Raw genomic sequence first — 17,174 nt, forward strand, 5'->3', positions numbered from 1 at the left:
GTACTTTTGTCTTATTGCTGTGCAACTGAGAGAGTACTCTAATTTTGCAGAAGAATGTCATCTTTAAAAAAGGAAAACAACACTTATAGTAAATTTAGTCACTAATTCAGGCCCTCCATTTCTCATCTGTATAATTGCAATAGCCTAATTGATTTTCCTATTTTGTTGTCTTCTTGCTTAAATCATTTGACACCTCCAACTCAAAAGCTGTTGGTGGATCTCCAAAGATGACTATTAAGGTTAAAGTCCTTAGTTCAAGGTTCCCCACATAGGCCTTATCAACATTTTAGCCTTATTTCCCCCCATACTCTGAACCTATACACAGTACTCCAGCTAATGTGGACAATACAAGGTTTTGGAACAATTATATTTGTCTCCTCTAACTGAAGCCTTTGTTAGTCTTTGCCTATTACCAAATTCTGCTCATCTTTTAAGACTTTAAATTCTTTTTCCCTCTTTATAGCTTTCTTCATATTACCCCAACCAAGTATCTCTCCTTCGAACCCACATAATATTCTCCTCTGTTCTTAATCACACTCTACCTTATCAGTAAGTTAATTGACATTTGCTTAATACCACTTAATTACATACCCTACGAATAGTTTTTACTCATCTTTGTATCCATATTGCGTTTTTTAGTTACTTATTCAGTGTCTTATGCTTTCATTATTCAATAAATATTTGTTGTAATGAACTAAGATATTTACAGAAAGAGTTTTTAACCATATGAGCAATCCTGGTTTTATATTGCTGTTTATACATCTATTACTGGGACTTTTTCCGGATACATAAAGAACAAAAACCTATTTCACAATGTCCAAACAGTTCAAAGAATGTGACATGGGTAGGTATAATAGATTTTTTTTAACTTTAATAGAATATTTTTTGAGTGTTATAGTGTATATTACTGTTAGTAATGGGATTTCAACGATATTTTTTTTTTGTGATTTTTAAAAATTAGCATTTACTTTCGATGCTCAATTGAGATTGACATAAGTTTCTAGTCCAAAGTACAGAGTGTCTATGCTGAAAATTAGTAATTGTACATTTATTAGTAGGCAAGTACATAAATAACAAAAATGACAAGGCCCTGGAGGGAGTACTCTTTCTCTCTGCACATAAGCATCTGCAGGAGTGTTACACAGAAGTTCCTTTTCAGTTCTAAGAGCTATACAGTGCTATACTAATTAGGAGTTCAGTGCCATAAATCTCTGAAAGATCTAAGGAACCAGAGAGTAAAAGGTTAAGACTTGGAATCCCCTTTAAGGTATTTAACATTGAATGAGTTAAAGAATGTCTGCCATAGGCAAGAGAAATTTTTTTGCCAGCTGCATTAAATTTTATAGAAAAACAGAGTAAAATCACCCAACTGTGTATGGCATGGCGGTGGGGTTGGAGGGAGGGTCAGAGAGGAAGATGTAAAGTACCCTAGAAAAATCCAGAAGAATTGCTGAGGTTTCTTCTAGAAGTAATGCCTACCATGCATTCTGGAAGGCTATTCTTTGCAAAGTCAAACTCCAAGATCACAGTTAAACCTAGATAAAGATCATAACTACTTGGAGGCTATGGTCCAGTAGACTGGAAGACTATACTCTTGACACTTAGGATATGTCTTTGATTTCATTGTCTTTAACACTCAGAGAAAGTAAGAGCCCCATCAGTCCTTCTTGTACTGAGTTAAACAAGTGACAGAAGAGGCCTAAACAGTTAACTCTGGTTTAAAGACATATTTCTTTCCTCCACCCACCTTGAATAAGTGAAGATGAAGTGTTAATTACATCTTCAAAGGAAAAGTACTGTAAATCCAAGGTAGTGTTAACATTTTAATTAATAGTTCATACTCTCTTTACTACTTGTGACTAAACTACTCTCTAGACTTTGAGGAAAAGTGAGCAGGACTTAAATCTGGCTCTGCCCCACCCTAATTCTGACATCAGGAAGCATCACAAGTAGCTACTCCATGGAATCACCAGAGACAGGGTGAAAAGGAATTCGCCAGACCATTACAAAATCTAACTGGTTTTCATCATAACAGTAGATTGTTGGAGAGGAATATTGCCAACAGACCCATCTAACAAAAAGAAATATAAAATGAGATGTTATATTTTAATGGAAAAAAAATCAAGCAGGCCTGCAAGAGACAAGTTTATCATATGTCCCACATGGTAGCAATGGAACATACTTATACTAAAAAATTATTTTGCATGTATCTAAAATTCAAATTAAATTGGGGAATTTTGTTTTCTAAATCTGGCAACCCTACATTCATATTTCCCTGATCACAAAGCATAAAATATACTATTCCTAATGGTAATAAAAAATGGTTATATCCAGTTCAAATTTGTTCTACATTTTTTTTTAATTACAGGGCAGTGAAAATCCAACTGTGCTAAGGGATTGTTTATAGAATTGTGTCTGTGAAATTAATAGGATTATTTAAAAATTTTTAATAAAAAACTACTTACAGCACCATGCATGCCTCACAAATGAACTTCAATTATTGCTAAAGTAAGCTGATATGAGCTCACTTAAATACCCACTATGACACGTACGTCACTTTACTTAGGCCAAGAGCAATCACTGCTGCCCTTGATAAGACACAGCAGCACTGGAAACTTTTTCTGGCGGAGCGTTGCATGTGGTTATTGAGCTGAGCATGCGACCTTTTTGTGCTTTGGGGCATCTGAAATCGAGGACTTCAGAATGAGATATCAATCTATTTCACATGTTATATAAAAATGTCAAAGCAAATTTATTTATTTAAAAAAGCCGTGAGAGACAGATTGGAAGACAATACATTTTTGACATTATGGGACTGTCTAGAGTCCTGGACTCAAAATGATTGGATGACAATCTTCTTTATAATTTTCCTAGGAATTATTTTTGAGATCATACTTGTAAAAATTTGTACATCCTTTCGGAAAAAGCTTGCATTTCCAGAAAAGGGTAGTTCAGATGCCCAGGAGGTAAGAAACAATGGTTGATTTCCTTCTCTCCTATTTTTCAAGACCACACATAATAACAAAATTGTGCAAATTTGATATTTGGATTACTCTAACATTTTATTGTCTCCCTTGCAATAGAATGAAGACAGTTCTCTGACAAGCATGACATTTGGTAAATATACAATTTCATATTTTAATATAAAACTTATTCAGCCTGAGCTTCTCCCATTGGTGATCTGACTGTTTTTATTCCCATTTAACTCTAGATAACTGGTCGATTCATTCATCTTCAGAAGAAAGGTAAGTGTTTGTTATATTTTGAAATTAAATGAAACAGGTTGGTTTTTTCTATTTGAAACTGAATTTACAGCTGAGTACTGGAAAAGGGTTTTTTCATATATATCGAGGACCACAGCTGTTCAACATCATAATTCAGTCTAACATTGATTTTTAAATGGTTGCTTTGTTCCAAGCTGTGTTAATGGCTTTTCATGTATTATTGAAATTGTCCTTCTGGGTAGATAGTATTATTGCATTTTTTTACAAATGAGGAAAATACTGCTTAGAGAGGTTAAAGTGACTTGCTTTCCAACCTCTCTCTCCAACCTCTGTCTCCAACACACAGAAAGAAGTAGTAATAAGCAGTACTGATAATTCAATTGGAAAAATATTCATTTAGCACTACTGTGAACCAAGCAAACCCTGAGCTAGGTGCTGCAGGAGTGACATGAAAGGAGTTTATACAGTCAGAATTCATCAGCATCATAAATATATATCAGTGTTAGGGATTAAATACTGATATCACTACTCTTGTTGCTATCAATATTTTAGTTGTTTTTCTCAAAATTCATCCAACAATCATTAGCTGTACAATAGACATTGTGTTTGGTACTAGGATACAAACAGTAAGATAGACTCTGTTCTCAAGAAGCTTATAGGCTTGTGGAGGAGACAGTACATAAAGGATGACTGACCTGTAGTATGGTAACAACAGTGATAGAAATATTATAAGAACATTTAGGAAATACCTAAACTAGCATAGGGGTGTTGGGGATGGCTTCATGAGGAAGATTATGCTGGAGCTGAATTTTAAAAAGGTAAAAATTGGTCAGAAAAAGCAGGTTAGGAGGATGAGAAGAGGCAAGGAAATAAACAGCAGGGTACGTGCAATAAATTATGATTATTTCCTAGTGGCTGGAATGCTAAGGTTGAATCAAGGAGTAGTGGGAGATGAATGTGAAGAGGTAGGCAGGAATAAGATCATGGGGGAACTTTCTATACCGTTAAGAAGCTTGGATTTTATTCTGAAGATAGTTTGTAACCACTTGAAGGTGGCTAAGTATAGGAGTGACAGCATTTTTTATTTCAGCTAGATCAGTATTAGGTATATGGTAAATGAATCTGACAATTACATGATTGTAGTCTAATTTCTTTCATTTGTCAGGTATAAAAAGGCTTTATTCATTTAATATGGTTGCTCTATTTTCATGTTGGGTACTAGTGACTGTAGTTGTAAGGTGGGGATCCTGGGAAGCAGTAACAATATCTGGAGATACAGATAGATAGAATTCTGGCCAGGGCTAGGTGGAAACTAGAATGCCAGCAAAAACTAGAGTAGTGCCATCAGAATAAGTGATTATCCAGAAGTCAGTTGGACAGACCAAGAGACGGTGTTTGAGATATACAGGGGTTAGGTGTGCACTGTATTGAAGGTTCACAAGTGTAGATACTTCTCTACTTACAATGGGGTTATGCCACTATAAACCCATTTTAAGTTGAAAATGCATTTAATAAACCTAACCTGCAGAACATCATAGCTTAGCCTACCCTACTTTAAACATTCTCAGAACACTTACATTAGCCTATATAGCTAGGCAAAATCATCTAACACAAAGCCTATTTTAAATGTGACTATCTCATGTAATTATGTGTATTACTTTCATTGTGAAGTCACAGAATCATAAGCTAAACTTTCATAAGTCAAGGACTATCTGTAATTAAAAACCAGAAGATTGATAGGCAAGAGAGGAAGCCACAAGAAGAAATGAGCAGAAAAGAATTTTCAGCTTCAGAATAAAGGTGATGACCTCACAGTTTCCCGATCTCTGTGTACCATTATTTCATTCCTGCCTAGGTGGAATTTAATCCTTAGGTGGCACTTTTCTAGGAAGCATTGGTGGGGAAGAGATTGGAAGTAGGCCGATTGTTCAGGGAAGAAATATGGCCGCTATGGTGGCAGCATATTGTAGCGAAAAAACACAAAGTTTGAATTTAAAAGTTCTAGGTTTATATCATAGTTCTCTCTCTTAATGCCTTGGGCAAATGACTCAAACTCACTATACCTCCTTTTCCTTCCTTTCAAAATAGAGGTTAGAAAAATTACTTCTTAAGAATATCATAAAGATTCGTTAAAATGAAATGTGTAACAAAGCAAAAGTATTTTACTCTGATACCAGGATTTCTTTTTGGGACAGAACTGTATTTGGGAGAACATCTTAAATTATTTTGAGATAAAAGAGCTTGATATTGGTAGAAGCCCAAGCATAGAATGGTCAAAGTTCATCACTTCAGAGACAGAGTGGATTTTCTTTTGCTTATGAAATGGGAGAGGAGAAAGGTAGAGGGGTGAGCAGAGGAGGGAGGAGCAGGACTAAATGGCATTAAGGACATCAAAGATGAGACCACCACTCAGTATCTGAAATCAGAGAGAGCCTTGCTGACCAGGCATAGTCTCAATGACCAAAGCAAACTGCTGATCTTATATCCACCAGGTTTAAGGGATTGGTTTGTTTCACGGTAGGCCTCAGCCTTAGAAATGTGTTCATTGGAGAGTCTGCCACCAATTACCCGACTTTCAAAGGTTGAAGCTGTCACTGACTGGTTGGTTTCAAAAGTGTATATCCCAAAGCAAGTTATCATAAAATTGTTCAAAAGCAGATTTGGTGTTTATTTGTTACTATAACTATAGGGCTATATGATGATTATATGCCATTGATTGATTTAATTGATAAACAACCACTTCTGGTACTTGTTACCATAGCTGTAGAACTATCAGTCTTTTTCTAATACTGTGAGGAGTTCTTTTTAAATTTTAAAAGGCCAGTTGAGATTCCCTAGTGGGGAAAGGTCAAAGAACATTTCAAAAATGGAGCAACAAGCCTAATATTTAAGTGATAGTTGTTTGTATTGGTGTAATCAACTCCTTTCAATTTCTGCCTCCAACTTTTTATTAAAGTCAGTCACATTTGTGAGTGGTTTGTATATGTAGCTTTTCCCTCCTCATTGAACCTGAAGGAAGGGCTGGCTTGTATATCTGGGTCAGCTTGCTGTGGATGAGAGTTAGCAATCAGAAACCTAGAGTTGAAGATAACCGGCCATTCAGAAAATATTTACTGAGAACCTACTATGCCAGGCATTGTTGTAGGTCCTTGAGATACATTGGTAGGCAAAACACAATGATTCCTGCCTTGCTTTTTATTTGGAAGGGAGTCTGATAATAAATAATGATATGATAAATAAGAAAGTTATATAATATGTCAGAAGGTGATAAGTTTTATGGTAAAACAATGATAGAATACAGTAAGAGGAATCAGGGTACCAGAAATAGGGGAGGAGAGATAGGTTGCAGTATGGGATTTGACCAAAACCTTGCAGGGATAGGGGAAGAGTATTCCAGACAGCGGAAGCAACCAGAGCAAGGGCCTTATGGGGGAGTGTGCCTTATGTTTGAGGAATAGTAAAAAGGAGTATGGCTGACACAAGGAGAGAGACATATAGAAGGTCAGAGAAGACTAGGTGACCAGGTCATTACTGGGCCTTGTAGGCCATGTTAAAGACAGTGGCTTTTACTCTGAGTAGCAATGGAGAATCATTATAGTTTTGTGGAGGAAAATATGTTCTGTCTTATATTTTCAAAGGATTATTCTGCCTGCTACATTGAAAATAGACTACATTTAGTCAAGAGTCTAAGCAAATGGCAGACTATTATAAGTAATCCAAATAAGAGATAAAGGTAATTTAAACCAGGGGAGTATACCAGTGGAGATAGTGAGAAGTGGTTGGTTTCAGGATATACTTAAAAAAGTAGAGCCAATGGAATATGGATGTGAGAGAGAGGAGGCAAAGATGAATCAAAATGTTTGAGCAGGTAGAAAGATGCAGTTGTCATCAATTGAGATGAAGAAAGTTCTGGGTGAAGCAGGTTGTCCTGGGGAGATTAGGATTTCTGTTATGCATTTGTTGAATTTGAGATGTTGATTACACATTCAATAGAGCTATGAGTAGGAAGTTTGGGAAAGATATCTGGTAAAGATAAGTTTGGAGGTCTGGAGCATATATAGTATTAAAAGCCATGAGTGGATGAGGTTACAAAGGGACTGTAAGAAGAGAAGACGAAGCACTGGGGTACTTCAGAAAGGTCAGAAAGAAGAGGAAGAACTAGCAAAGGAGACTAAGAAAAGCTACCAGTGAGTCAGAAGGAAAACAGGAGAATATGATGCCTTGGAAGTTCATTAAATGGAGAGTATGTAGAGTGGGAAAGTCAAATAGATATACAAAGCATACAAGATAGATATCAGACCAATATCCCTTGCAAATATAGATACAAAACAAAATACTAGTAAACTAAATCCAGCAGCATATTAAAAGGATTATATACTATGATCAAGTGGGATTGCAAAATTAGTTCAACAGATGAAAATTATCTAGCATTGTTTTGTTATCTTTAAAATCACAATGTTACGTTATCGAAATATCTGTCTTGCATTTCAGCTTTCCTCTTTTTCCTGAAATGTGCAAATATTGTTTTTATGTCGCATATTTTTACTACTTGTTCCACTTTCCCCAAGTGAACAGTCATACTCTTGTCCTGAAGAAATGTTATACTAATTATGTCTGGATACTGCTAGAACTTGTTGGGATCACTTGATTCCCCAGAATGCTTACTACTTGTTAGGATATTTTAATTCTCCAGTAACAGAAAACTATGATTCAAACTGGCATACTAAGAAGAGAATCATGATATCATATAATAGGAAGTCCTGGGGTAGAATAGGCTGCAGAATTCATTGATACAGTGGCTCAACAACTTCATTAAGGTACTGTATCTCTCCCTCTGCCTTTCTTGATATTGGTTTTATCTTGAGGTAGATAGAAGACGTCCCTAAGAGTTCTAAAGTCAGAACAGCAATGTCCAGAGGAAGTAAGAGGCTATTTCTGTGTCTTTCTTAGGAACAAAGCAACTTTTTCCAGAAGTCCTTAAAAATCAATGTCTTATACTAGGATTAGCTCATGCTCATTCCTAAACTAATCACTTAGAAATGAGATTACTATGTTAGACTTCTCCTAATCATTTGAGATGTTGAAAAGTTCACATCTGCAATCATTACTCTAACCCAAAATTGTGCTAAAGTAGTAAGGACAGAACTTGTCCAGAGAAACAGAAGCAATACCCACATGGTGGCGGGGGGTGAGTGGGACAGGGGGGCGTGGGGGGTGTGCGGCCGGAGAGAGAGTATAGGATTTGGCTTACATGGTTATAGATGCTGGGAAGCCCTGCAGTCTTGGAAAAACAAGAAAGCTGGTGATATAATTCAGCCCACGACAGAATGCCTGGGGTGGCAGTAGCGGGTACAACTGTGGTATAAGTCCCAGAGTCTAAAAGCCCGAGAACCAGGAGCTCTGATGTCTGAAGGCAGGAGAAGATGGATGTTCGAGATCAAGAAGAGAGGGAGAATTTGCTCTTCTACCTTTTTGTTCTACTCAGGCCCTCAGTGGGTTGGACGATGCCTGTCCACATTGGTGAGGGCAGATCTTCTTTACTCAGTCTACTGATTCAAACGCCACTCCCTTTCTGAAACACCCTCACAGATACACCTAGAAATAATGTTTTACCAGCTACCTGGATGTCCCTCAGCCCAGTCCACTTGACACATAAAATTAACCACCACAGTAGGTAACAAAGATGTGTATACAGACAAATATTAGATGTTCATAAATACTCTAATAGTTAAGAGAACTTGAAAACTACTAGACTTATAAAATGCTATTGTTTATGGTATTAGCCATTCTTCTGTTGTACCTACTAAGTTTCCATAATATTCTTATCCATGTCAAAACTCTCATACAGAGAACAGAAACACACTGACAGTTCTTGTAAAAGGATATCATCTTAACCTGAAACTTTGACTCATTGCTGTAAAAAAAGACTTTTAAAAATGTTTTTGAGGTAAAAGTCCCTCATTCTCTGAGTTATGAAAATAGTTTATCATATCAGTGGATTAATTTGTTAAATGGATGGAAGTAGGTAATGAATTATTTTCTAATGTGGATAATGACTTTCCAATTTATATCATTATGTTTTCACATACTATATTGAGTTTCCTTAAATCTAGAAGAGAGTTTTTGCATAAAATATATCCTAAGTAACAATTCATTTACACACTGTTTTCTTGTATTTCAGAGATGATGACTTTTCAGAAAGAACAATTACTTCATCAGTTACATCTAATGAAAATGAATGTGATATTGAAAAAAGAGTTTTACCAGCAGATGAAATAATCTGGGCAGGTACCAGTGAAAGCAAATATCAAGTACGTTACTTTAGTGGAAGTCATATGGCATCTTCAGATGGGACAAGCTCATCTTTGTCACTGTTTCATTCAGAAATAAAAAAAGTTTTTCTAAGCCACAGAGGGAATCCAGAAAATGAACATAAAACATTACAATTTTCGTCAAAGAAACTATTTTCAATAATGAAAACCAACAAAAGTAAAAGTTTAGTGCTTTCCTCTGACTTTCACTTTTCAAGAACTTCTGGAATCCCTATAGAAAGTGAAAATCTAGATGTGGCACCATGTCCTCCTGCCCATTTATTTCTTTCTAGAGACCAAGTCAGACATCTGGAAGAAAATGTAAGAAATCAAATTCCCTTAAAATCCAGTGCTACATTGGAGAGTGAAACTGCTCTGTATTCAAGATCTCAAGACTTTTTGACTCAGAGTCAACATTTTGTTAGAATGGATATTTCTGCCCAAGGACAAGATTCTTTTTCAGGACAAAGGGCTATTCAGAATCAAGTTTTTTATGAAGCTCAATTTACTAGTCAAGCCCAACAATTTGTTAATAACCAAGACTCAATCAACAGTCAGCCTGATGTTGAGTCCAGGTGCTTTGCTCCACCTCAAGATTTGATGAGGAAACCATCTTCCAGCAGTACCCAAGACTCCTTCGAGACCCAAGATATGGAGAGGAGCCAACATTTGCTCAAAGTCCCATATTCTCTTGAAACTCAAGATTCAATCAAGGGCCTAGAATCTGATAAACCCTTAGATGAGACCCAATATGCTATTTGGTCTGAAGATACAAACAAGATTAAATATTCAATGCAGGGGCAAAATACCACTTTTAATAATGCTAGATTTCTAGTTTTAACTCCACGTCCAAATTCAGTTGCTAAAGGGAAGCCACACGTAAAGAGTGTAAAGCCAAAGAGCCAGAAACAAATTCTTTCATCAAAATTAAGCCACTATTCTGTATGTGGCTTAGTACCTTTTTTACCCGCCATTAAAAGGCAGAAAACCAGAAGAAAAATATTACGTAGTAAAAGTAAATTTTATCTCAAAGTTTCATCTCAAAAGTCAAAGAAAACAACAACTTCGCGGGTATTTCAAGTCACCTTATGTCACACTTCAAAACGTAGCAAGTTAGGATGCGAGTATACCACTAAGAAGAAAGAATTACATAAAAGAAAAGGTATATCAGATAAAGCTTTGCATCTTATTTATGTTCCTCCTTATATTAAGAAGTACTCCAGAAAAAAACTAATAAAAGTCCTGCCAGGTTTAACAGGATGTAGAAATTTTCTGCTGAAGCCAAATAAGTCACCAACTGCAGAGAAAGTCAGTTTTGCAGAGTCTATTGAGAAAAGAGGAACCTTGGGCAACAGTAAAAATGTAAAGCAGTATAGCAGAGACAATAAAGGACTAAAAAACATTTCACCAAATGTTTCACCTCAGCTAGAACAGTCTTTCATGGTCAGTACTCATCAACTAAAATCACCTTGTTCTTTATTAATAGAAACAAACTGGAAGAATAAAGAGTCTCTTAAAGACCCAATTACACAGGCAAAGAAAACTGGTATTGCAGAGTTTGATGCCCCAAATAGTAAAAAAACATCTGACCTGCATATTCCAAAGTATGAGACATCTTTAGAAGAAGCTATATCAGAACTTTTGCAGAAATTTGTTTCCTCTCCTAAAATGAAATTGAACAGAAGAATGAAAACACAGGAGGACTTAAAAAGAACAGAAAATTCCCATCTTCCACTTTCAAATGGAGAAAAGTTACCAACTAGTACACCAGAAACGCAAAAGTGCTTAACAAAGGGAAACACACAAAAACAAAAAAATTTTCTGGAAATTGTTCTGGAATCTTCAGACATCAATTTGCTCATTTCACTAGGAACTAAAAAACATAAAAGCAATGAACAGCTAGCAGATATAAAAATTAAAGGAAGTACAGAAGATGTAATTCTGAAGGAAAAGAAACCATTAAAACTGACTGTTACAGAATGTGATAACCTAAATGAAAGTGAGAAACTGGAATGCAACACTAGAAGCAACATGAAAAATATGCACAATAAAAGAATATCTGATGCATTTTGTAATGCCACTAACACTGCCATTTCTGAGTCGCCTGATATAGAGATGCACAGTGAATTGAAAGCCAAAACGGGTACATCAAGGATAATAGGGCTTAGTCGTTCAGTGGTAAAGCAAGAAAAATTATCAGATAGAAAGATAATATGGAATGCAAAATATATTGAGAAGAGATGTATGTTTAAAAAGGCACAAGAACGTGACAGAGAGGAAGAGGAACAAACTCTACAAGAAGCAATTCCAAAGCTAGAGAGCTATGCTGGGTTTTCATCTCTAAAGTCAGGGGAAGCAAAAATTGATGAAATCCTATTTTCTGTAAGAGAATGTGATACCCCATGTGATGCAAACCATCAGAAGGAACAGGCTGGTGGTATTGAAAAGAAAGAGACTTTTGATTGCTGTATGCCTGCTTTTTCCACATCCAGAAGAAAGAGAAACTTCAAACAACATTCAGACATGAAAACTTTAGTGAATCCCAAATGTGGAATTTTAAAAGCAAAGAAACCATCCATTTCATACATACTTAATATCAAGGGTAGTTCTATTCCAAAACACAGAAAAGTATTGAGATTTAACTTGACAACCAAAATGAAAGAGAGAGATCAAGGTAAAAAAATGGCAAATAAAATGTACTCCTTCATGACTATTAAACCTGACATTAATAGGTATAGCAAGATAGAAAGAGAAGAAGACATGTTAGGAGAAAAAGGATTTAGTTCTGAGCAAGTAAAGCAAGTGATAGCATCACTTGAAGAGAATATTGCTTCAGATAACACCAAAGAAACCAATCTTCAAGGTGAAGAGGAAGAAGAAAGTGAAGAGGAGACGTTATTAAAAATAGTTCCACAGTACAGCCAACATTTCATATTCCGTTCAGGCCAGAATAGGGAGTTTGACCTTCAAAAATCAGAAAACAAAAGAGGTAGGAAAATTCTGTTCGTTACAGAACAAGACGTCCCACAACAAATGCAACCTACAGATCCAGTGGATGTAGAGAAGCCAAAGAATGGCCACCAGACACAAAGGGGCACAATGTGTACAGCGAGTTCAAAGCTATGTCTTCCAAAGTCAAAGGAATCACTAAGTGGTCAAGTTTTCATGGATACAATTAAATGTGATGTTCCAAGTGATGGAAGCCATACAGAGGAACTGTATAGTTATCGTAAAGAGTTAAAGACACTTGAGTTCAAAAAAGATCAACAAGCAGCTGTCTTGGAGTCTCTGGCATTCTCCACACCTGATCCGTCTAAATCTAAAAGGCAGAGAAAGACATGTACATGTACAGCCTTAAAAAGTAAAATGAGTTCCAAACGTGTTATTATGAAAGCAAGGAAGACACCAATTTCACAGATATTTAATATCCCGGGGAATGGTTGTCTAAAAAAACTACCTTCAAAGACCCTGAAATCACAGATTATTGACTTTTTAATTCATATAAAATACTTTGCAGTACTGGAAGATTTTATTGCAGAGAGAAAGGACGGATTAGTGCAAGAATTACCAGCAACGATTCTGGAGTCTTTGGATTTATCCACACTTGCTTTACCTACATCAAAGAGAAACAATTTAAAACTTATACACAAGAAAAATAAAATGAGTCCCAAATGTGTAACTTTGAAGGCAAAGAAGGCACCATTTTCCCAGACATTTAATATCACAAAATGTACACCAAGCCATAGAAGGCAGTTCAAATGCAACTTTAAAACCATGATGAAACTAGGTAAACCTGTGGCACATATAATCCTAAATGCCATTTTCTCTGCCATGCCTATTTCTCTTGACATGAAGGTGCATAAGAGAATAAAAGTAGAGACAGACGTGCCACGGAAAATGAGATTCAGGCATGAACTGCAACAGCAAGAGCGATCACCAGATGGAGAGAGAGCCTCGTGTGCCAGTTCGAGTGATAAGAGGGGCAGTACCTCAAATAGCACGAAGGAAGTCAAAGAACAAGGTAGAGAAGCAGCCCTTTGGAATTCTCAGCACTTCAGTTTCAATGCTCATGAGAGGAAGGAGCCTTACTTTGTGAAATCACATCTAGAACTGAAGAATTCAGCAAGGAAAAGAATCCCAGAATCACTTACTATTGCTCAGGAGCTGCAGCAACGAACACTTTTCACACAAAGTGTTTTACATTCTGTTTCTTGCTCTATTTTGAATTCGCTTCCATCTGAGAAGCTACCAAAAAGAACAAAAACACAAAAAGGATTAAAAGATACAGGGAGTCCAAAGATTCTGTCTCCAATGCCAGGGAAATCGATTAGTGAATCTTTAATTGTTACAGCACAGAGTGGCATCCCAACTGAAAAAAGCCCTAAGAAGGAACTTGCAAGTTCTATTCTAGAGAGAAAGATAAGGTTACCAAAGGATTTACAAGCGAGAACCGTAGAGTCTTTTGATTTCTCCATGCCAGCTTCATCTTATTTTAAAGGACAGAGAAATGCAGCACAAATCCCTAAGTCTAGAACTGGGAAAGCACAGATGGCATCAGTTTTAAAGACAGTTAATATGACTAGGTCTGGTGCCCTTAGCCATGGACAGGAACAGGAACACATCTTGGAAAACGTGGTCAAAGAAATATCTCTAGGTATGTCAAATATACTTATAAATACTTTTCTTTCATCTGCACCTGTTTCACCTGCCATCAAAAGATATAATAAAGTAAAAGCAAAGAAAGGGCTATTAAGAAAAAAAAGCGATATTACACAGCTAAAACAAGATGAAGGGAAAAGACTATATACATATACCTCTCATAAATGCAGTACCTCAAGCAACACATCAGAATCAAGGAGGCAAAATGAAAAAGAAGAGGGCAGTGAAATTTTATTTGAATCAGGTCTACAATTCCTGAATAATGTAAGAAGTAGAAAAGATCAAAATATGCTTATTACAGAGCAAGAAGTACAGCAACAAGCAGTGGTTTCAGAAAATATATTAGAGTCGATTTGTTCTCCACTGATTCCATTTCAAACTGAAAAGCCGAATAAGACTATTTCACCACAAAAAGACATACTACATAGAATAGATGAAAAGATTCCACATCCAAAAGCAACGTCTGACCATCTTTTAATTGATGAAACAGAGTACAGTACTATATCTGATGAGAGCCCTACAAAGAAGCTGGATGTTCACAGTGCAGTTTCCATACAACCTGAAAAAGAAAAGAAAGACATAAAAACTCAGAAAGTAACACAATACACAGTTGATCAAAATATTCCACCTACCAAGTCAGGGAACTCAGTACTTGGAGATCTACCTAATAAAAGCTCTAGAAGGAAAACGGGTGGTTGTATTGCCAAAAAACATGAAGAATTGCAAAAAGAGTTACCAACAACATCCACGACATCTGTTTTTTCTGAGTCTAAAAGGCAAAAGAAGATATTAAAATTTCCAGAAAGGAAAAACCTTACAGGTCCCATAAATGCAACCATGAAGGCAAACAAGCCTTTTTGTTCACAGCTGCTTAATAACACTGAGCATGGTAATCTATGCTGTAGAATGGAACAGGAAGCCAACTTAAAATCTGCAGGAAAAGACATGCAACAAGATAAAAATATAGCTAACGCATTTTCATCTCCCATACCTGTTTCAACTAATAACAAAATAGATACTGAAATGTATAACACAGAGATGGATCAACCAAGAGTAAAAATACACAACTATACCTATCTAGAGCTAGAAAAATCACCATGTTACAGGGAAGCACAGAAGGCCAATTCGACTGATACACAAAACAGATCAAGCAACACAACGAAAATGAATGCGCAGCATGAACAAGAAGAGAAAAATATCCAAAAAATATTAGAATCAATTCCACACTACAGCCAACATTTCAGTTTCAGTGCCCATCATATGAAATATCCTGGCCCTTGCAAATCAAAATCTGAACTGAATAGTTCAGAAGTCAAAAGGACTTGTAATTTGTCTCATACGGTGCAAAAGATGAGGCAAGAAAAACACTTGAGAGAACCTGTTTTGGAGCCTGTTTCTAGAAACGAGATGAATTTTATTCAAGTTGAAACAGTGAAAAAAAGTCCTCATACTCATGAAGGAATAAAAGGTGTGGTAGATCTGAAGACTTCATTTCCAAAAGCAGGGAAGTCAGAGACTGGTTCGATACAATGTGACACTCTCTGTGTTGGAAATCACAGGATGAAGAGAGATAGTCCTGTTTCTGAGAAAAAGGCATGGAATAAAAATGACTTGGTAACAACATTCTTAAAACCTTTAGATTTTTCTAGCATTGTTTCATCTGAACCCAAAAGCCAGAGCCACATGTTAGAGTTTGTAGGCAAGAAAAGTATGAGTCCCAAGCATGTAACTTTAAAAGCAAAGAAACTACCAATTTCATACTTGCTTAATATCAAAAGGTGTCTTACAGGAATCCATAAAAAGAAAAAGCAGCACGAATTTAAGTTCAAGATAAAAGAGAAACAATGGAATGAAAATATGAGAGAGGCAATATTCTATGCCATGCAAGGAGCTAAGATTCAACCACCCAAATTAGTGATTGATAAACACTCATTTGATACAACAGCAAGGGGCACTCTATATAACAGAACACTTCACAAAATTCTGAATGGTCATATTACAGAAGAAATGGCAGAGTTAGGGGAAAACTTATCCACAACTTTCTTGGGTCCTTTGGATTCCTTCATACCTGTTTTATCTGACTCTGAAAGCCAGTTAAAAACAGTACAATTATCAAAAAGGAAAATCATACTGAATCTCAAATATTTAGCTATGAAGAAAAAGGAGAAACCAATTTCACAAATACTTAAGATCAATAGGCAGTTTATCACAAAACACAGGAAAAAGCTTAGATCCAATTTTAAAATCAAGATGAAAGAGATGCGGCAAGTTAAAAATGTGGCTGATAAATTCCCAAATACCATTTATTTCACATTTGATATCTCTGACATTAAAAAGCAAAGCAGATTGGAAACAGAGATAAACAGAGTATCAAGGTTTAGTCCTATACAACCGGCACAAATGGATTTGCCAGTTGAAGGGCTAGTGATTTCACAATCGCTTAATGTCACAGGTCATTCTGCTTTAAGCGTTAATAAGGAACAAAAACAGAAGATAGATGTAGAGAGAGAGAAAAATGTATTGAATGCAGACCTAAGATTTATACATGCTTCTATGCCTATTCGACTACACATAAAAATGAGTCGTTTACCTAGTACCTGGGATATCAATGAAGAATGTTCTGAAAAGAGAAATGTCCTAAACAAAGCAAAAGTTAGAGAGAAAGAAGAGTATGAAAAACAGGTTTTATTTGGAACAGTTCCACAGTATACCCAGCCATTTGAGTTTGGAGCAGATCAAATGAGAGAGCCAGGTTCTTTCAAATCAGAAGCACCCTTAACTAATACAGTGCTCCCGAAGGACATCACTCCTCAGAAAACAGACACTGATTTAATAAATCAAAAAGCAAAGACAGACGCTGTAGAAGAGTCTAGTCCAGAGTCTGTTTTTTTCTCTAAGATACATCCACTTCAAATAGAAAAGCAGAAGAAAAAATTTAAAACTGTAAACTGGAAAAAAATAGCAAATTCCAATACTCTGA

At 36.1% G+C, this 17,174-nt stretch overlaps 1 protein-coding gene across 1 annotated transcript in view; it reads left to right on the forward strand.

The window, feature by feature from the left end:
* The first annotated feature begins 2,738 nt into the window (after window positions 1–2,738).
* The window catches only part of CCDC168 (coiled-coil domain containing 168), a 39,112-nt gene continuing 24,676 nt past the window's right edge, over window positions 2,739–17,174 (forward strand). The window contains exons 1-4 of the mRNA XM_015587333.1: window positions 2,739–2,966; window positions 3,084–3,117; window positions 3,212–3,245; window positions 9,406–17,172. Coding sequence (XP_015442819.1) covers window positions 2,739–2,966; window positions 3,084–3,117; window positions 3,212–3,245; window positions 9,406–17,172 — 8,063 coding nt within the window. The remainder of the gene's footprint in view (window positions 2,967–3,083; window positions 3,118–3,211; window positions 3,246–9,405; window positions 17,173–17,174) is intronic.

Source organism: Pteropus alecto, unplaced genomic scaffold (assembly GCF_000325575.1).
Source record: "Pteropus alecto unplaced genomic scaffold, ASM32557v1 scaffold13, whole genome shotgun sequence".
In the NCBI taxonomy this organism is placed as follows: domain Eukaryota; kingdom Metazoa; phylum Chordata; class Mammalia; order Chiroptera; family Pteropodidae; genus Pteropus; species Pteropus alecto.